Source organism: Anolis carolinensis, chromosome 3 (genome assembly GCF_035594765.1).
Source record: "Anolis carolinensis isolate JA03-04 chromosome 3, rAnoCar3.1.pri, whole genome shotgun sequence".
Taxonomy (NCBI): domain Eukaryota; kingdom Metazoa; phylum Chordata; class Lepidosauria; order Squamata; family Dactyloidae; genus Anolis; species Anolis carolinensis.
This window is the reverse complement of record NC_085843.1, coordinates 8,183,093-8,204,935: the sequence shown is the minus strand read 5'-3', so window position 1 is coordinate 8,204,935 and position 21,843 is coordinate 8,183,093. Positions and strand designations below refer to the sequence as shown.

At 41.5% G+C, this 21,843-nt stretch overlaps 1 protein-coding gene across 5 annotated transcripts in view; it reads left to right on the top strand.

The window, feature by feature from the left end:
- Positions 1-21,843, top strand: part of gdpd5 (glycerophosphodiester phosphodiesterase domain containing 5) — a 305,513-nt gene that overhangs the window by 119,086 nt on the left and 164,584 nt on the right. For all 5 annotated transcript variants that reach the window (XM_062974473.1, XM_062974476.1, XM_062974475.1 and 2 more), the window contains exon 2: positions 16,136-16,310. In XM_062974473.1, the coding sequence (XP_062830543.1) occupies positions 16,194-16,310 (117 nt within the window). In that variant the 5' untranslated portion in view covers positions 16,136-16,193. The remainder of the gene's footprint in view (positions 1-16,135; positions 16,311-21,843) is intronic.

Sequence of the window (21,843 nt, the reverse complement as noted above, 5' to 3'; positions counted from 1 at the left end):
CCAAGTCAATGGCACAGTCGTAGGGTCTATGTGGGGGTAGTTTCTCGGCTTCCTTTTCACTGAAAACGTCCCAGAAGTCTGAATATTTCTTGGGCAAGGTGATGATGGGCTCAGCGTCTGTGGCATGGCAGACCTTGGCTACTAGACAATGGTTTTGGCAATACTTTGAAGCAAACTGTAGTTCTCTGTTGGTCCAGGAGATGTTTGGGTCGTGGAGTGTCAGCCATGGAATTCCCAAAATCACAGGGAAGTGGGGCACCTCGGTAACGAAGAAGGAAATCTCTTCCATGTGTTCCCTTATCCACATTCTGGTGGGTTCAGTCCATTGGCTTACTGGACCCGTCTTTAGGGGACGACCATCTATAGCCTGCACCACTCGGGCATTCTTGAAATCATGATATTGTAATCCCAGAGAATCGGCATACTCTCTATCGATGAAATTGTTTGTTGCTCCTGAGTCTATCATGGCATGGATCATGACGGGTCCCTTTTTCGCTGACCACAACATGACCACTAGGAGAAATAGGACCCCCGTCTGCGGCTCTTGAGTGGGGTTTTTGACCGGGTTGGCGAGCCTCTCTACGCCTGGTCGCTGGCTTCCCCCGCCGGCTTGGCCCCAGCCGCCTCGGCCGTCTCCCGCTCCACGGAGGACGCCGCTGCCAGGCGGGCGGCGGGCTTTCTTTTGGCTGGGCATTCTCTGGCGAGGTGGCCCCCATTTCCGCAGTACCAACACAAATTCAAACGTTGGCGGCGGGCCTTTTCGGCAACATCCAGTCTGGGGCGCACATTGCCCAACTGCATCGGTTCTTCCTTGCTTCCCATGGGGTTTGGGGCTGGCGGTGGGGATTTCCATACTGGTCGTGGCTGAATACTGGTAGAAGCGGGGGGTCTCACCCCGGCTCTTCCACTCTGACCTCGGAGCCACTGTTTTTTGTTGGCAAGCAGGACTTCGGCTCGTAGACAATGATTAATGAGTCTCTCAAGAGTCTCTGGGGGATCCACCTTAGAAATTTCTTCCTGCATCTCGAAGTTAGGGCCCTCACGAAACTGCCCTCTGAGGGCGATATCGTTCCAAAAGGTGTTCTGAGCCAGCACCCGGAACTCGGCTATGTACCGGGACAACGGCCTATCCCCTTGAAGGAGTCACCGGAGTTTATGGCCGGCCGCCTCCTCGTTGTCCTCAATCCCCCAGGTCCTCCTAAGGTGGTTCAAGAAACTTTGCGCGGAGCTTAGGTGCGTGGAACCCGCATCAAACAGCGCCGTCGCCCAATTGGCCGCAGGCCCATCTAGGAGACTGTAAATCCACTCCACTTTGACATCCTCGTGGGGAAATTCGGCTTGGCGGGCTTCTATGTACGCCTGGCACTGGCGACGGAAAACATGAACCTTGGAGGCTTCTCCAGTAAACTTGGTTGGAAGCGCTAGGGCAGGGAGGCGCGCTCCGCGTTCCTTCAAGCCCAGAATTTCACCCTCCTGTGTTCGGAGAGTATCTCGGATCCTGTCGAATTCTTCCTTGGAAATGGTGTAGCTGAGTGGTTGGGCTTCCGCCCCGGTTCCTGTAGACATTCTGGTCTTAGGTTAATTGGTGCTTAGGGTGGCGGAGTCAAACTGTCAGGACCCAGGCTGCAGAACACCAATAACCATGCGCAGAGACCAGAATCTATCTAATATCTTTATTAAGGAAATATATAAAGTCAATAAAAACAAGTGTAGAATATAGTTCAGAAGTAGACCTTTCAGGAAAGGTCAAATATAGTCCAGGAAAATAATGTCCAATATGTGATATTAGAGTCCAAAGTTATAATCCAATAACCGAAACACACACTTTGCCAAGCAAAGTGTGGGGAGAAGACAAGGTCCTTAAGTCCATAGAAACTTGGCAATTAGGCTGGAAAGCAAACTTAATACTTGGCTAGAACAAGACTTGAAACAAGGCAACAAGAGCAAACAAGATCCGTGGCAAACGCGGGACAAGGCAAGGCTGGAAACTTGATCCGGGAAACAGGGAACTGGAGTACGAAGTCTACACACGATCTCACTCCTCCAGCTGACAAATTGACTCCGCAAGGTTCCCCTTGCGGCAAACACCTAAATAGGGTCTCGTTTCCCGCCAGAAGAACACTTTCCCTGGAGAACTAGAAGTGAAACTCAACTTAGTCCAGATGCAAGACTCCTTAGAATTTCCCAAGGGAAGCAGACTTAATCAGCTAATTGTTTGGCTGCGATTCTGGCGCTCCGGCGATTCGCCTCCCTATTTCCTCTATCTCTATTATAATTGTCTCTTCGAGAAAATGGGGGAGAATTCTGCCCAAGGCTTGTTTGGCTGACTTCTTGAGGGCAAACATCCTCCAGGTGCAAGGGCTCCGTTTCTGGCTGAATCGGTGGGAAACCCAAGTTTTCCTCTTCGTCTGTCACCATAGTACTAGGAATGGGACTACATGGCCCATGAGACATCACACTACCGGCTGTTAGGAATTATGGGAGTTGCAGTCCAAAACACCTGGAGGGTCAAAGTTTGCTCAGGTCTGCTCTAAACCATACACTAAACATCATTTCTGTGAATTAGTTGCCTGTTTTTTAATTGTGGCTTCTTCATGAAAATTCCCTTTTTAGAACTACGTCTCCCTCAATATTAGAATTTATATTGCTTATATGGGAAAAGAGATGGTTCTGAAACACATCTGTGTGAAGATGAAGCTATTTGGTAGGAAAGCGTATGCATGGTTTTATCATTGTAGCATCCCCCTTCTCTCCCTTGGTCGAGATATACTTGCATAGAGAGTATTTATCGCTTTTTGAGAAGAATGAATAGACTGCAGGGAAATGAAAACATCTCAGCTCTTGATTGTGTTACATTTCTCAGCATTGCATTGACATTTGCTTCTTGTTCTCGTTCGATGCTAATTTGGCAGGTGTTGTCTTTTTCTTTCCCTCACTGATGTTAATGCATTTGTTTACATATTTTGTTTCAACAAATGTAGCCAAGTTGCCCAATGGCTGAAGTGAACTCATATCCCTTCACTCCCCATTGTATGCATTGAAACCATTGGTTGTAGATAAGCCTGAGACTGATGGGTTCTGTTCCGTCTCCCAGGAGTTTGACTTGCATTGTCCCATAGTTGTAGGAAATAGCACCCTTTTTGCGTTTCTTTCAGGGTTGCTACAGACTCAGCAACACCATGATAGATAACCATCAACAGAGGTTTGTAGCCAGCCTGCAAAGCCTTTGCTGTTGTCGGCTTGCAAAAGTATCTTTTTGATCTTGAGGGCCGTCCCTTTTTCCTGGGGATAAAATCTCAATTTTGAAAAGCCCCTTTTGCCTTCTACAAAATAGAGAAAGGAACTCAGATGTGCTTATGTGGTCAAGCCAGACCAGCTCAGACAAGCCATTATAAGTACTAACCTCTTGCCTTTAAAACTAGTTCTGAGTTTATAGGGAAATACCTGCTCTTTCTAAAATAGCAACTGAGCACTAGGGCAGAGAATATCCCAGGATTTCTCTGCCATTGGAAGAGGCTCAAAATACTTCATCTCAAAGCTAGTTTTGAGTTTAGACAGGGAAAGATCTGCTCTTTCTGATATAGCAAATCAGGGTTAGGGTAAAGAGCATCCCAGGATCTATCCACCTTAGGAAGAAGTTAACCCAGCAGCCAAAGGGAAAGGTAAAAAGGAAACATCTGCATGATTTTATAAGTTGACTGTTTGTATTTGTAACCTCAACAAATTATGCCAAGCCTGTCAAGAACTTTGAGAAAATAAAAATCTTGTGTGATGTTCAATTTGGAGTGACCTTAGTTGCGCTGGGACTCCTGAGCTTCAAGGTAAGCCCCCCGCAGTCCACCCAGCAAAGAAAGGAGCACATCTTAATTTCAACCAAAGGGTGCCTGGGTGTGATGGCACAGGTTCACTGATGTTTTAGAGAGGATTGTGGTATTGCCTGTGGGATTTCTGGGGGCACAACGTGATGAAGATTTAAGTCAAGAGAAGGATGCTTCTGTCTGTGAGAAAGCTGACTGCGAAAGTGCAGGCCTTCAGGGTCAGGCCAAGCAGCCAGAGACATTTGATAAGGAAGAGTCGAGCGGGGAATTAAGTGATACCTACCAAAGCACCTGGAGATACGGAAATCAACACAGACCTTCGTTTACAGATCAGAGCAGACAATAGATATAGAAGGGCAGAGCGTTTGCATGGGAAAGCTGGGGAGAGATTTCAAGGGAGACGAAATGCTTTCATGGGCGGCTTTTAATCGGCAAGTTGTTTACTTTCAAGTTAGTTCAGGCAACGTTTGAAGTAAGAAGCTAGGCCTGAGTTCCTGGTCCATGTTCCAAGTTAAGCCTTTGGTTTTGGGATTCAAGTTTATTGGAAGTTTCTATTTTCTTGTGGTTATATTCATGACCACGTTTTTCTAAGGATACCTTTTGCTTGTGGACTTCAGTTGTTCTTGTGATTTTTAGCTATTCCTAGATGTATTATCTTTGCATCTATTTGAGACGTTTGGACTCCTGTTGAATTATTGCTTATTGCAGAACTCTTTTTGGATATACTTGTTCTTTCTCTATTCTTGAATGTTTCCAATATTTTGATATATTTTACAATAAACTGTTTGCTTTATATTCTGGATTCTTACATGGTGCTGTGATCATAGGGGTTTCCAGGCCTGGAGTACAACATCATTCATTTCCATTTTATGTACACAATAACCCTTTCTTGGCACTGGCCTGAATCTATCACAACCTCTTTATGTTCCTGGACTTTGGGTGCATCCAGTCCAACTCTATTCTGCAATACAAAAGGACACAATCAAATCACACCCAACAGATGGCCATGTAACCTTAACCCATCATATCATGTTTTTTTGGAAAAGTGCCCATATCTTTCATTATCACAGGGGGATCATGTGTGGCCTGAATTTTGTACTTTCTCCCCACTTTTTCCATGTATGATTATTAATTTCTGTATTAGTTTAATTAGAGTACAGTAGTGAGAGCTGTTTTGTAGTCTACACGATAATGGTCTTAGATAAAAAATATGATCTTCATCATTATGCTGTTGGAATGTCAATATTCAAGATAAGGTTGATCCATAGAGAGAATGGAATGAGAAGATGTTGAATCAGCCATACACACAATTAACAGCTGCATTTCTCATAATGGGAGAAATCTTTCTTTTCAGTGAAAGCAGAAGAGATAGAAGAAATATCGGATATAGCCCATTGGATTTTATTGTTGTGTGCCTCCAAGTCATTTCTGTTTTTAGAGACTCTATAGATACATCTACACTGTAGAATTGATGCAGTTTGACACCACTTAAACTGCTCTGGCTCAATGCTATGGAATTATGAGAGGTGTAGTTTTCAAGCCTTCTGTGCCAAAGAGTGCTGGCGTTTCGCCAAATTACGTCTCCCAGGATTCAGTAGCATTGAATAGCATTGAATCATAGCTCTTAAAGTTGTGTCTAACTGCATTAATTCTACAGTGTAGATCAGGGGTGTCAACCTTATTTTCATCAAGAGCCACATCAACCTTATTGAATCCATGGATGGAGAAACCCTGGACACCGCAGGCCAAGTGTGTGTGTGTGTGTGTGTGTGTGTGGAGCCCCTGGTGGCGCAGCAGATTAAATCACTGAGCTGCTGAACTTACTGACTGAAAGATTGCTGGTTCAAATCCGGGAGCGGGTGAGCTCCTGCTGTTAGCCCCAGCTTCTAGCAACCTAGCAGTTCAAAAACATGCAAATGTGAGTAGATCAATAGGTACTGTATTGCGCCAAAATGCTATGTGTGTGTGTGTGTAAAGAAATCCTTGCAAAAGTTGTTTGCAAGGGAACTCTGCAAAAGAGCTCAGCTTTGCAGAGGCAAAGCCACACCTAAAACAATGTATCTGTTTGCTGGCAGATGGCTGGGATTGTCAGTTGGGAATTTGAGCTTCAAGAGAGAGCACAGGAAAGAAAGGCTCTCTAGCTACGGTCAAGTAGTAGTTTGAATATGCTATGCTGTATATATTGAATGCTGATTGATTGGTTATTGATCTTATGCAACTACATGGACATTGTATGATTGCAGAACTGTTTATTTGATTTCAACTCAACAAGCAAGAGTAAAGTTTCCATTGTTCTTTTAAATTCCTCTGCCTGGTGTGAGTTTTCTTTGCACATGGTGTTAACTGGACGCTACTGGTTCCGCTATACTCTCTCCTGGTAACATACTGCTCTGGTGGGAAGTTCATGGCGCTCCATGCAGTCATGCTAGCCATAAGACCTTGGAGGTGTCTACGGACAACGCCAGCTCTTTGGCTTAGGAATGGAGATGATCACCAACCCCCAGAGTTGGACACAACTAGACTTGATGTCAGGGGACAACCTTTACCTTTAACAACCCCCCCCCCTCTCTCTCTATATATACACACACACACACACATACACACACACATATACATTGTTGCCAGTGCTCTTTAATTTTTACCTAGTTTGGGTCCCCAGATGCTATTGAACGAAAGCTCCTTCGATTATACACCATGTGGACTGGGGAAAATGGGAATTGCAATTATTGATGTATTGACTTAATTAGAAGATAACCGTTTTGCAGATAAAGTTGCTTTAAATTGTCTTTATTTGCAAATAAATTGTCTTTATTTGCACACTGCCAAATAGTAGATAAAATGCATCTGTATCAGTTTTGAGTACCGTATATACTCGAGTATAGGCCGATCCGAATATAAGCTGAGGCACCTAATTTTACCACAAAAAACAACTGGGAAAACATTGACTCCAGTATAAGCCAAGACTGGTAAATTTCAGAAATAAAAAGAGATACCATTACATTAATAAAATTACATTAATTGAGGCATCAGTAGGTTAAATGTTTTTGAATATTTACATCAAGCTCTAATTTAAGATAAGACTGTCCAACTCTGATTAAATCATTATTCTCATCTTCTTCAATGTCAATGTGCTTATGTATCCTTTTAATAATAATAGAGTAAAAATAATACATGTAATAATAATAATAATAATAATAATAAATAGAGTGAAATAATACATGTAATAATAAATAGAGTAAAATAATAAATGCAATAATAATAATAAGATCAGAGTGAAGTAATAAATGTATTATTAATAATAATAAAATAGAGTAAAATAAATGTAATAGTACAATAATAGAGAAAAATAATAAATGTACCATATATTCTTGAGTATAAGCTGACCCAAATATAAGCCAACCAGGACCCTCACCCAAGTATAAGCCGAGGGGGGCTTTTTCAGTCTTAAAAAGAGGGCTGAAAAACTAGGCTTATACTTGAGTATATACAGTATATATTATAGCCCAGGCTTGGTCAAACTTGGACCATCCAGGTGTTTTGGACTTCAGCTCCCACAATTCCTAACAGCTTACCAGCTGTTAGGAATTCTGGGAGTTGAAGTCCAAAACACCCAGAGGGCCGAAGTTTCCCCATGCTTAGTATAGCCTGTTTGAAAATTTTGGTTAGATTTTCCTTTCTACTTGTATATTGGTCAGGCAGTAATAATTTCTAGAAAATACAAAGTGAAAGCACCCGTCAAACGTCTTGTGGAAAGATGTCATAATCCATGGTATAGCTATAACTTTGAAGTGCAGGTCTATTATGACAGCCCATTTAGCAGGACAGCAAGGAGAGTCTAAAAAGTGGATTTATCTATATTTATATGGAAAAATCCAACAGCTTTCATCTTTACCAGAACCAGGTCTTTTGTAGAGCTAATGGATCTTACCCTTTCAAAAGCAAGTCACCCCAAAAATGCTGTGGATTTCAACAGGGATTGCTTATAGCAATACGTTGCATCTGGTTGGATCTACACTGCCATATAATACAGTTCATGGTCAGTATAGACCAGGCATGGGCAAACTTGGGCCCTCCAGGTGTTTTGGACTTCAACTCCCACAATTCCTAACAGCCTACCGGCTGTTAGGAATTGTGGGAGTTGAAGTCCAAAACACCTGGAGGGCCCACGTTTGCTCATGCCTGGCCTAGACCCATATAATGCAGTTCAACTGCATTATATGGATCTACACTGATTATTTAATGCAGTTCTAATGTATATCCAGCTTTGGTTTAAGGGAGATGTGATGTCTAGATGTGACAGTTCCTGTTTTTCAAAACAATCCTGGAGTTTTTTTTTTATTATTATGCAAACTCTGGCTCCATGACACTGGTGTCTATAATTGGAGTGAAGTGTGACTAAAAAAAGCTTTGTTGATATTTGTTCCTGATGGTGATGGGGATGATGATGCAAAATCATGAAACGAGGGCAGGAAACATCCTGTTCCCCTTTGATTCACGTACTACTTTGCCAGCATTTATATTGTCATTCAGCAAAAATGATCCGGGGAATCTCCCGAGAGATGAAGCTATATATATTTATATATTGTCAATAAGGTGCCGGGGATTTTTTTTCCTCCTCCTTGTTCTTATTTTTAACACACACACTCCCCCTGCAACCTGGGTGCACATTGCAAAATGTGAATAATTGATTCACCCCTTGTCTTTCTCCCTGTTTTATTTCTGTCTGTGTAACGCTAACCACCGTAGGCTTGAATCATTCATAGGCAAAGGAGGCCAGAAAGAAAAAAGCGTCCCGAGGCAGATGCTTTGGAACAGAGAGACATTGCTATGAATCTGTTCCTTGGGGGAAAAGACCACGATTCCTGGGAATGTGGTAAGCTCAGAGGGGAAGTGGTTGCTCCAGCCTACCTTATGGCAAGTGTGCTATTGGTTGGCATTGAATTTCCAGATCTATATAGTTCTTTTTGGACTCAGAGAATGGAATATAAGAGCAGGTAAAGGTAAAGGTATTCCTCTGACGTTAAGTCCAGTCGTGTCCAAATCTGGGGGTTAGTGCTCATCTCCATTTCTAAGCCGAAGAGCCAGCATTGTCTGTAGACACCTCCAAGGTCATGTGGCCAGCATGACTGCATGGAGTGCTGTTACCTTCTCACCTGAGCGGTACCTATTGATCTACTCACATTTGCATGTTTTAGAACTGCTAGGTTGACAGTGTTGGGAATGGACAAGCCGTTAAGCTCTAATCACCCTCTTTATGAGGTAAATTCCCATTAAAATAGCAGAGTAAAAATTGCAACAGCGTGAGACTTACGCGATGCGAGTTTTGGAAGGCCTCTGTGTCATCAGGAAGGCAAAGGGATGCAAAGTTAGCTTTAAAGTTTAAAAGCATTTATTGAGGTAAAAAGAAATCCATTGATGGATAGAAAAGGTTTGGAGCTATCTAATCTATCCTGTTCTAATACAGATATATGGATTAAAATAACAAAGCTCTAGGTAGCTACATCTTGGCTATTAGAGGACAGAGGTGTGTCCTCTCTGGAACAAAGCAGGAAGCTGGAATGGCGACCAAGCTTCGTGGGTTGCTTCTTCTCTAGGGCCATAAACATTCCAAAGGCCAAATTGGGGAAGTTACGTCAAAGCCCTAGGAGAGATCACATTTCTAGAAACATCAAAGGGTGGGCTGACCTAAATAGGACGGGAAGCAGGAAACAATGGTGAATCCTATCTAGGCATGCTTTGGAAATGGGGAAAGGATTTCCTCAATCTAACTCTATCATCTATCTGACTACATTTAGACTTGAGTTTTCCAGGGTGATTCCCAACAGACAGAAGTTGAGGTTAAAAGCGGGTGCTCACTCCGCTCCCCAGATTCAAACCTGTGACCTTTCAGTCTGCAAATTCAGCAGCTCAGCACTTTTAACACGCTGCACCACCGGGGGCTCCAATATAAGAGCATGTTGATCCAATTTGCAAATGATCCCAAATTGAGAGGGATGGCTAATGCCCCAGAAGACAGGATCAGGATCTAAAAGGACCTCAATCGATTTGAGAGAGGGGCCAGAGTTAACCAAATGAATGTCAACAGGGAGAAATGTTTGGGACTATATTAAGGCAGAGAAAACAGATATGCATGCACTCCTATAGGATAGGTGATACCTGGCTTGAAAACAGTCCATATAAAATGATGTAAGTGTCTTTGTTGACCATAAACCTTACATGAGTCTACAGCAGTAGATCTCAACCTTCCTAATGCTGCGACCCCTTGATACAGTTCATCATGTTGTGGTGAACTACCCACCATAAAATTATTTTCGTTGCTACTTCATAACTGTCATTTTGCTACTGTTATGAATCGTACTGTAAATATCTGATACGCAGGATGTATTTTCATTCTCTGGACCATATTTGGCACAAATACCCAATATGCCCAGATTTGAATACTGGTGGGGTTGGAGGGGGAATGATTTTGTCATTTGGGAATTGTAGTTGCTGGTATTTATAGTTTGCCTACAATCAAAGAGCATTCTGAACTCCACCAATGATGGAATTGAACCAAACTTGGTACACAGAACTTGTCAGGGAATCGGCGACCCTGAGTGATTGATGAGCAAGGTCTCACCTCTGCTCACCCATCAGGCCACTCTGCAAACGGCGAAAGTGGCACCGACCAAGAACGACAACTTTGTTGCTTTTATCTGCTGATCCCAGTGGCATTGAAGCTTTATTTACAACAATATTTACAGTTCTAATTACCAAAGCTGTCAGGACACATGTTGTGTCCTCAAGATCAAACATGGAGCTTCACTGTCTCTCTCAGAGTCTGTTCTCTGTACACAGAAGCACCTCCTCTTCATTCCACAGCCTGTGATGTATCTTCCTGTCACGTAGCACAAACGGAAGTCTCTGTTCATTTGCCCTTCCAGCAATCAATCAGGGCTTGCTGCAATTAACCTCTTGATTGCTGGAATGCTTGCCAGAACGAAATACATACACTTTCACAGCAACAATAGATTAACCATTTCACTCGATACCACAAAAACACTAACAGAACTCCCATGACCAACAGAAAATACTGGAAGCGTTTGGTGGGCAATGAATTTGATTTTTGTAGTTCACCTACATCCAAAAAGCACTGTGGATTCCAAATAATGATGGATCTGGATCAAACGTGGCACGAATATACAATATGTCCAAATGTGAACACTTGTGGAGTTTGAGGGAAATAGACCTTGACATTTGGAAGTTGTAGTTGCTAGGATGTATAGTTCACCTATAATCAAAGAGCCCCTTGAACCCCACCAATGATAGAATTGGGCAAATTGGGCTTTCGGTGGGAGGATTCGCGGTCTGTTTCCAAAAAGAAAAAAGAAGGACAGGTGGATCAATATTCAGTCTTCTCTGTCAAAGGGGTTCCTAAGACCTTCAGAAATATGTGTTTTCTGATGGTCTTTGGTGATCCCTTTGACACCCCCTCATGACCCCCTTCCAGGGGTACTGACCCCTAGGTTGAGGAACACTGGTCTCAACCGTGGTGATGTGGCAGCTAAAAAAGCCAACGCTGCACCAATAGTTGATACTGTTGACCGAAGGAAGTCATGATTCCACTTCATTTGGCGTTGGTCAGACCTCACTTGTGACCAGTTCTGGGCATCAAAATTCAAGAAGGAGATGGACAAGTTGGGATGTTTCCAAAGAAAGGTGACCAAAATGGTCAAGGGTCTGGAAACCATGCTCATTCATGTCTGCCTTCTGCTGGTTGTCATAACAGTGGATAGTGAATCCATTACCTTGAGGGATGGTTTCAACTCCATGGTTTGCTAAATCTCAGACGAAAAGCTGAAACAGATTTGCCACCCAAGAATCATGGAAGCAGCTAGTTGCTGCTAGTAAAGTTTGGCCTGGTTTGGCTTTTGCAGGGTGGAGAAAATGTTTGAGAGAAATGTGCTCGAGATTTTTATGAGCATAACTGGGCTGAAACACTGAGCTACAAAGTGGGAAGTCTGGATTTCAAATGTCACCTTGGGACATCAGTACAATTAATTGTCAATGCACACCTTGCTGAAACCTCAGCGATATGTATATATCATCTGGGGACAGAAGACATACAGACCAAAGCTTGGAAAAGTTTGATTTTCAAACTTGAAATCCCAAGCACTGTTCTCAGAAGAGTTCTGGGACCTCTAATCCGCCAAAATGCAAGTTTTTTCAAGTTCCAATATAGATCTACTTTACAGCATAGCTGTGAAATATGCATATCTTGGAAGAGGATAATGTATGTAGAGTGCTTTTGCTTTGGAATGTATTAAGCAAGCATTTTTATACATATTCAGTAAGAAAATTTGCGATGAGATGGCTCAGGGGATTTGCAGTGACGTTGCTTTGAAAGTAATCATCTTTTGATTCAACCAAGTGTCCTTTGCTGAAGGATGTGATTTAGGTGCCTGTAAAGCTTGGGAAGGTTCTTTTTTAGGGGGAGATAATCAAATACAGAAAATCCCTGCCAGGGTGGCTGTGATGCTTGGGAATTTGGGGCACAACTGATCTAAAAACAGTACGTTTCTGCCTCTGTTTAAACTGAGACGTATTGTTTGAGGAGCGACATACGCTGGTGGTGCAAAGCTGCCTCCTGATTACGAGGGCTGTCTCAAATCCCACCTTGACCTTAATATGCCCGGCACATGGCTTGAGCCGATCGCTTTCCAGAATGGAGCACAAGCATATTGCATCCAATGCTTCCTAGAAGAAAAGCTGTCTTTTAGTCTCTTAAGTGCAAGACCTGTCTTGTCACACGACGACGGAAGCATCGTTTCCTCTTCCTTAGCAGCTCCAGCCCATTGCTTTGAACTATCATTTCCTGCCTGCTTTTGAAACACATAACAATTATATTTATTGTTGCTGTTAGTTGTGCCATTTCATTGATGATATTGATATGTGGTTTTTCAGTTTTGATAGCTATATCGGTTTTTACTGTCACCTCCCCCTTTTCTTTCTTATTGTATGCTATTTAGATTTTTTTAAAAGTGCAATTGGTCTTCTGCATTTGTGGGTTTCACTTTTGCAGATTTGATTCTTTACAGACGTGATTAATATGTTCTATGCAGGAATGTCTAGGTTCACTAGTGAAGGGCTTCTTAAACTTTTCTACTTGTGACCTCTTTTCCTGCCTGAGAAACTTTTACATGACCCCAGGTATAAAGGTAAAGGTAAAGGTTTTCCCTGACGTTAAGTCCAGTCGTGACCGAATCTGAGGGTTGGTGCTCATCTCCATTTCTAAGTCGAAGAGCCGGCGTTGTCCATAGACATCTCCAAGGTCATGTGACCGGCATGACTGCATGGAGTGCCATTACCTTCCTGCCGAAGCGGTACCTATTGATCTACTCACATTTGTATGTTTTCGAACTGCTAGGTTGGCAGGAGCTGGGGCTAACAGCGGGCGCTCATTCCGCTCCCGGGATTTGAACCTCGGAACTTTTGGTCCGCAAGCTCAGCAGCTCAGCACTTTAACACACTGTGCCACCAGGGGCCCAGATCCCAGGAATATAACTATATAAAATAAGTATAAAAATCAAACATTTACTGTTAACAAATCAGCATTTGCAAGACTTCCCAAAGAGGTTGGTTTTCCTTTTTATGGTATTCAGCTTAAGCATCTTCTGCAGAGTCAACTGTAAACAATGCATATTGTTGATAACATCTTCATGTCATGTCTAAAACAGGTACTAGGTAACGTTTGGAAATCCTTTACTATTGCCAATGTTTGGGACCCCAACTTGGAGCTAAAGGGACCCCATTTTTGGGGTCAGGACCTGTGATGACTCATGGGCCATGTAGTCCCGTTCCTAGTGCTGTTGTGACAGATGAAGAGGAAAACTTGGGTTTTCCACCATTTCAGCCAGAAAGGGAACTTTCCCAGCCTGAATTAGAGCCCTTGCACCTGCAGGAGGTTTGTATTCCAGAAATCTGCCAAACAAGCCCTGAGTCAAAATCTCCCCCATTTTCTCGCCGTAATTATTATCTACAACAAAAAGGAGTTCAGCAGGCTAATCGCCGAAGCCTGAGAATCGCAGCAAAGCATTCTGATGATTAAGCCTGCTTCCATGAGAAATTTTAGGGAGTCATACATCTGGACACAGAGATTGACTTTCGTTTCTGGTTTCCCCAGAGAAGTGTTCTCTGGTGGGAAACGAGGCCCTATTTAGGTTCCTTGCCCCTTTTGGAATCTTGCGGAGTCAATTCGTCAGCTACTGGAGTAGCGTGTGTGGACAGCTACTCCGTTTCCAAGCCTCGTTCCTGTTTCCAAGCCTTGTTCCTGTTTCCAAGCCTTCGTTCCCAGCCTTGTTTACTTCCACGGATCTTGCCTTGCTTCCCGGACCTTGCCAAGTAAATTCCACGGATCTTGGTTTTGCTCCTCGTTTCTTGTTGCCTCGTTCAAGCCTTGTGTTCCAAGTATCAAGTTATTTCCTAGCCTTGCTCAAGTTTCATGGACTAAAGGACCTTGTCATCTCCCCTCACTTCGCTTGGCGAAGTGAGTGTTTCGGTTATTGGATTACAACTTTGGACCTTAATATTTCATATTGGACATTGTTTCTTTGGACTAATTTTGACCTTCCCTGAAAGGTCTACTCCTGAACTATTTCCTACACTTGCTTTTATTAACCTTATATATTTCCTTAATAAAGATATTAGTTAGATTCTGGCCTCTGTATATGGTTATTGGTGCTCTGCAGCCTGGGTCGTGACAGGACCCACAGTTTATGAAGCAGTCCTCCAGTTTACCTCTATTTACAACTTCCAGCTGAAGTTGGAATATGGAAAACCTAGAAATTTCTAGGTCCTAAAGTGTGATTCTGTGGTCAACTTCCAACAAATACTTATATTTGATAACAATTTGTTTTACTGTAATCTTCTTTTCTTCCTCCTTAAAAATGGAACGATAATAGAGATCATGATGGAGATGAACATTTAGATGATGGTGGATATCATGATAGAAATGAAGGTTTAGAAGATGGTGGAGATGATGGTGGAGATCATGATGGAGATGAAGGTTTAGATGATGGTATAGAAGATGATGGCAGAGATCATGAGGAGTTGAAGGTTTAGATGATGGTGTAGATGATGCTGAAGATCATGATGGAGATGAAGGTTTAGATGATGGTGTAGATGATGGCAAAGATCATGATGTAGAAGAAGGTTTAGATGATGGTATAGATGATGGTAGAGATCATGATGGAGATGAAGGTTTAGGTGATGGTGGAGATCATGATGGAGATGAAGGTTTAGATGATGGTGTAGACGATGGCCGAGATCATGATGTAGAAGAAGCTTTAGATGATGGTATAGATGATGGTGGAGATCATGATGGAGATGTAGGTTTAGATGATGGGGTAGATGATGGCAGAGATCATGATGGAGATGAAGATTTAGATGATGGAGATGATGGCAGAGATCATGATGGAGATGAAAGTTTAGATGATGGTGTAGAAGATGATGGTGGAGATCATAATGGAGATGAAGGTTTCGATGATGGTGGAGATCATGGTGGAGATCATGATGAAGATGAAGGTTTAGATGATGGTGGAGATGATGGTGGAAATCATGATGGAGATGAAGGTTTAGATGATGGTGGAGATGATGGTGGAGATCATGATGGAGATGAAGGTTTAGATGATGGTGGAGATGATGGCAGAGATCATGATGTAGAAGAAGGTTTAGATGATAGTATAGATGATGGTGGAGATCATGATGGAGATGAAGGTTTAGATGATGGTGTAGATGATGGTGGAGATCATGATGGAGATGAAGGTTTAGATGATGGTGGAGATGATGGCAGAGATCATGATGTAGAAGAAGGTTTAGATGATGATATAGATGATAATGGAAATGATGATGGAGATGATGGTATAGATGATGGTGGAGATCATGATGGAGATGAAAATTAAGGTGATGGTGTAGATGGTGATAGAGATGATGGTGGGGATCACGATGAAGTTGATGATGGAGATCATGATAGAGATCATAATGTAAATGGAGATAATGCAGATGGAGATGATTGTAGTGCAAATGTTTTCACTTATCCATGGTTTCACCCAATGTCTCTTGTACAAGTTACACTTTCTTCTCAGTACCTCTCTCAATCATTCTACTGAATGTGAAATATCCATGTGAAGCCTGGGAATACATTCCATGCAAATACAGTGATTGTACTGTATTATTATTTAACAGTGGGTTCAGCAGGGACCAGGCAGTGGAATTTAGGCTATTTTAAAACTTATCACTCTGCTGCCTTAACATTAATTTTGCTTTATTTTGATTTCCAGGGTGCTCCCACGGCCTGATGGGTTTCTGATAGTCTCCTGCTGACAAGCTGGGAAGAGCATGGTCAAACACCAGCCTCTACAGTACTATGAGCCACAGTTATGTTTGTCATGTCTGACGGGGATCTATGGCTGCCGCTGGAAAAGATACCAGCGGTCACATGATGACACCACCAAGGTGAGTTGAGAAATGACATTACATGAAGCATTTGTTGTGAATATGGTCTTATCATTTTCGTGTTGACATCTATTCCTGCAGAACTTTCCTTCCATTTTAATTTTGTTTGAATTTCCACATTATTTACAATATCACAATTTGCAATACTTGATCTGAGCATGGTTTAAATTTGTTGTTAGTCTGGCATATCTATATTATGCTTGCAGAATGGTTTTTGTGTGATTATTGTACACTAAAAGGTTTTGTTTTCTCTTTAGGCTGTTTTAACTGAAGGTTTAGCATTATAGCTAGGAATGAAATTATATGGTGTTTTTTTTTAAAACCCACATTCATGGAAGATAGGTCTATCCGCCATATAAACTACGTGGTGGTTATGACGCCTACGTGAGACCTTCATCAATATGTGTTGTAATATTTTTTTCAGTGCAAGCAACGAAGATAAAAAGTCAGGAAATAATTCAGTTATGCCACATTATGCCATTCTTGTGGGACTTTAATATATTTCTTAAGAGAAAATTTGGAGATTACATTTACATTGTGGAAGGATAACCTTCCCAATATCTCTTCCCTTTCTGCACAATTCCATTTTCAACCACTGATTGTTGTCACCCCTGTTCTTAACAGTGAGTCTTTTGTATGTTGGATGTTTGTAACTCGGGGACTGCCTCTAGTATAGATCAGAGTTTCCCAAACATTTTAGAAATGGGTTGCTGTGAGTTTTCCGGACTGTATGGCCATGTTCCAGAAGCATTCTCTCCTGACGTTTCACCCACATCTATGGCAGGCATTTTCAGAAGTTGTGAGGTCTGTCGGAAACTAGGCAAGTGGGGTTTATATATCTGTAGAATAATGTTCAGGGTGGGAGAAAGAACTCTTGTCTGTTTGAGGCAAGTGTGAATGTTGCAGTTGGCTACCTTGATTAGCATTGAATGACCTTGTACCTTCAAAGCGTGGTTGCTTCCTGCTTGTGGAAAATCCTTTGTTGGGAGGTGTTAGCTGGTCCTGATTGTTTACTGTCTGGAATTCCTATTTTTTTGAGTGTTGTTCTTTATTTACTATCCTGATTTTAGAGTTTTTAAATACTGGTAGCTAGATTTTGTTCATTTTCATGGTTTCCTCCTTTCTGTTGAAATTGTCCACATGCTTCATGTGTATTTCAGTGGCTTCTCTGTGTAGTCTGACATGGTGGTTGTTGGAGTGGCCCAGCATTTCTATGTTCTCAAATAATATGCTGTGTCCAAGTTGGTTCATCAAATGCTCTGCTATGGCTACCTTCTCTGGTTGAATTAGTTTGCAGTGCCTTTCATGTTCCTTGGTTTGTGTTTGGGTGCTGCGTTTGGTGGTCTCTGTGGACCCCAAACCTCTGAGAATGCCTGCCATAGATATGGGCAAAATGTCAGGAGAGAATGCTTCTAGAACATGGCCATACAGCCTGGAAAACTCACAGCAACCCAGTGATTCCGGCCATGAAAGCCTCCGACAACACATTTTAGACATGCATCATGTTGTGACACAGTAATTCAGTTTTACTACTAAACCAGATGTTAAACCAACTCCTTATAAGGGAGATGGGCACATACATAAAACCTTAGTAATGCAATTTTTAAAAATATATGATTTTTAAGATAATAACATACATTTCCAAGATTTTTGACATGTCCCATTACGTTCGCATAACACACCTACACACTGCAGTTGACTCACAAATGTGTTGTGACATACAGTTTGGAAAGAAAGCTCTGGTATAGATGCACTCAAAGTTTTGGCATTCGAAAGGTCTGGAGAAAGACAGGCTTATGGCACTGGGTTGCAGTAGCCTTCTGTAGTAATTAGTTAAATAAAGCTTGACCTTGGAAAGAATGGTATTCGACTCTTAAAACGTCATACTGTAGCTCTGTGTACTTACGTACAACAGATAAAGTAAACAGCAGCTGCCTCCAGGATCTCATATTTACCAAGGATGGGGAGCAAAGCAGAAAGAAAACAGAATTCAAACTGGCCTGCTTTGCCAGCTATCTTGGCATGCTGAAAATTATAATATCTATGGGGTTGTTGTATGTTTTCCGGGCTGTATGGCCATGTTCCAGAAGTATTATCTCCTGACGTTTTGCCCACACCTATGGCAGGCATCCTCAGAGGTTGTGAGGTATGTGGAGAAACTAAGATGTGGGCGAAACATCAGGAGAGAATACTTCTGGAACATGGCCATACAGCCCAGAAAACATACAACAATCCTGTGATCCCGGCCAGGAAAGCCTTAGATAACACATAATATTTATGTTTGTTCTCCAATATGGAAATCATAAGGCTGTTGAAAGGCATAGTGATCATGGGATGCATTTTGGAAGAAGTTTTCAGGTGGTCCCTAGAAGATTCAAAGTGTTTTCGTTTCTTAGTTTGAGGCTTACACAACCTAATTGTTTCATTTCCCATGTATACAATTTTCACTTTGAATTTTACTTCTTCTTCCTCTTCTATTTCTCCTTCTTCTTCTTTAAATGAAAAGTTTACTGAAACATGTTTTGTACTGTTCTACTTTTTTGTAGGGTAGGAACCTATCTCTATCATTTTTTATTATTTCTACCTCTGTTACCAAAGTTCTTTTAAAGAAGTAATCTGTTAGGGCTCAGCAAGGGACAAGGGACTTCTCAGAGGACAAGGGGGATGATGGGTTTCAAACTGAGCAAACTAAGGAGTCTGTTTGTGATCACGGAGAATGGTCAGCCTTAGATCAGAGAGAATTGCAGAAAGTTGAAGATAAGACAGGATGTTTTGGTTTCCGATGTTTGTTCCTTAGCAACAGAATAAAGTATAAGAAGAAAGTTTATTATTATTATTTTATTATGTCACAGCAAACAAGATAAATATGCTGGATTTCGTATCACAAAATCACAAGACGAACACTTCCCAAGTGTCTAAGACTGTGTGATGTATTTTCGGATGATGCGTGCAGATCCCAGTCGGGTGGCCTTTTGCAGTTGGCAGATCGTAATTTTGTCAATGTCTATTATTATTATTATTATTATTATTATTATTATTAACACAACAACGTTGTATGACACAGCAAACAAGATAGACATGCTGGATTTCGTTTCACAAAACCACAAGTCGAACACTTCCCAAGTGTCTAGGACTGTGTGATTTATTATTATTATTATTATTATTATTATTATTATTATTATTATTATTATTATTATTATTAATTACAAGGGAAAGGGAATCTGGTGGAAGGTCCATTTCTCTTGGGAATCCGCCTTCAGCTGATGGGGAGTTTTCCTGTAATTTCAGATTAGGTCTCTGGACAGAGGGAATGAAAGATAGATTAATTAGGCATTTGAAAAGACTCAGTGAGAAGTCCTTGAAATCCAGGTGTGTGAGGCATGATTTGATGGCTTCTTGGGTTTAAATTAAGTGATGCTTACTTGGTGTCTCTCAGAGGAGACAAGGTTGCTTAAAGGTACATGTTCCTGTCTAAGCTCTCAAGTTCATAATTCAAATTTCTTGCGTTTGCCTATGTTCCTGAAAAGGTTTGCCTAGAAAAAAATTCCTGTTTTCATGCTTATGGATTTATGCCTGTGATTTTAACTCCTTTGACTACTTCATGTACTTTGCCGTTTTTGGACTATTGCTCTTTTGTGTATAGACTGCTGCTCTTTTACAATTCCTTTTCTATTGCTCTTTTGGGCAATGCTTTTTTCCTTTTGTACATGCTTTTCTTAATAAACTGATGTACAGTAGAGTCTCACTTATCCAACACTCTCTTATCCAACGTATTTTTGTAGTCAATGTTTTCAATACATCGTGATATTTTGGTGCTAAATTCGTAAATACAGTAATTACTACATAGCATTACTGCGTATTGAACTACCTTTCCTGTCAAATTTGTTGTATAACATGATGTTTTGGTGCTTCATTTGTAAAATCATAATGTAATTTGACATTTAATAGGCTTTTCCTTAATGCCTCCTTATTATCCAACATATTCGCTTATGCAACATTCTGCTGGCCCGTTTATGTTGGATAAGTGAGACTCTACTGTAGTTAGTACTACTGGACTCTGGTGTGGTGCTGGGTGAAAAGTTGTCTCAAAGCTAGAGTTCAACATAATACCCAGAAACATTACTTCTTTAGCAATACTTTCGCGACTGAACTACACCTGATTTTATTTCTTTAGCAAGGATTCCTCATAGTTTGCTAAGACTCCATCTGCCCTTTATGTCAGGTGCTTTTTGTCTGTGACAAATGTGCTTAAAAATGAACTGTTTAATTCAGTACAAAGCATTAAAGGGGGAAAAGAAAGAAAGGAAGCCTCTCTGGAATTATAATGATTCAATATTTCTTGCAACTTGTGGGCAGAGTGGGAGGAGAAGGTGTGGAGAAAACATTTCTTCTGCTTAAGATTTCTTTGCTTTGAAGAGCAATGGCAGCTACAGCCCTTCCTTTGTGTTTTTAACTTTTTGTAGGAAGGCTCCTTTTTCTCTTGATCCCCGTTTACATGTCTTCCTTATCTCTCAAAATCCAATTAAAATTTCAAAGTACAGTATCAGCAAAGAAACTGTGTATCTAGAATTTGTCTATGAGCTGTAACATTGTTGATTGATAGGAGAAAAAGAAGGAGAGATTGGTATCAAAACAGAGCCACCACCAATAGGTTTTTAAAGCCTCTTTCTTGATCTGAACCTCTGTGTTTGCAAACCTGGTAATGGCTGATGTGAAAGAGAAGGATGGGGATTGAATAGCCATGTTGGAGAGCCACCACATGGGAATCTCTTTAGTACATTCCTAAGGAGGAGGTAGTAAAACATAGGTAAATAAACCCTGCTTATTCTTTCCAGAGGACCACACAGAGAGAACACTCAGCTAAGATCTTACACTGTGTTTGTGTAGCTGTAGTTACATGCTGGCTGTTCTGCACTTGTGTAACTACTTGTATGTCTGCCAGTGTGTCTGTTTATTGTCTTTTTTTTTTTGCAATGCTAAGGTGGGAAAAAGGGAGAAACTACCACATGTGTGGATTGCGTCCATCAAGGAAAAACCATGGCTGCTTTGTGTTTGCAGATGGAGCAGAACATTAAACTCATTTGCAAGATCACCATAAAATGAAGTTGACTTGATGGCAGATGATAACAAGCAATAGGGAATCGTGCATGGTGGCTATATCTGCAATCCATATATCTCAAGATGGACATGAAAGGCTTTTGCATTATGTACCATTGCAAAATGGCCAGAGAGATGGATAGAAGTTTGTGGATTGGTTCCATCTACAGCAACCCATAACAGATTAGAGAGATGGTTCAAAACTCACAAAATGAATTTCAACTACACTTAAGTAGAACAAACGAAATGCTAAGATATAGGATGGCGTGAAAACAGTCCATGTTGAAGTCATCTAGAAGCCTTGTGAACATGAGTCAACAGTGTGATGCGGCATCTAGAAAAGCCGCATTCTAAGATGCATTAATACAAGTCTAGTATTTAGATTGGGGAAAGTAATAGTCTCATTATATTCTGCTTCCAGCCTCACCTGGAGTCA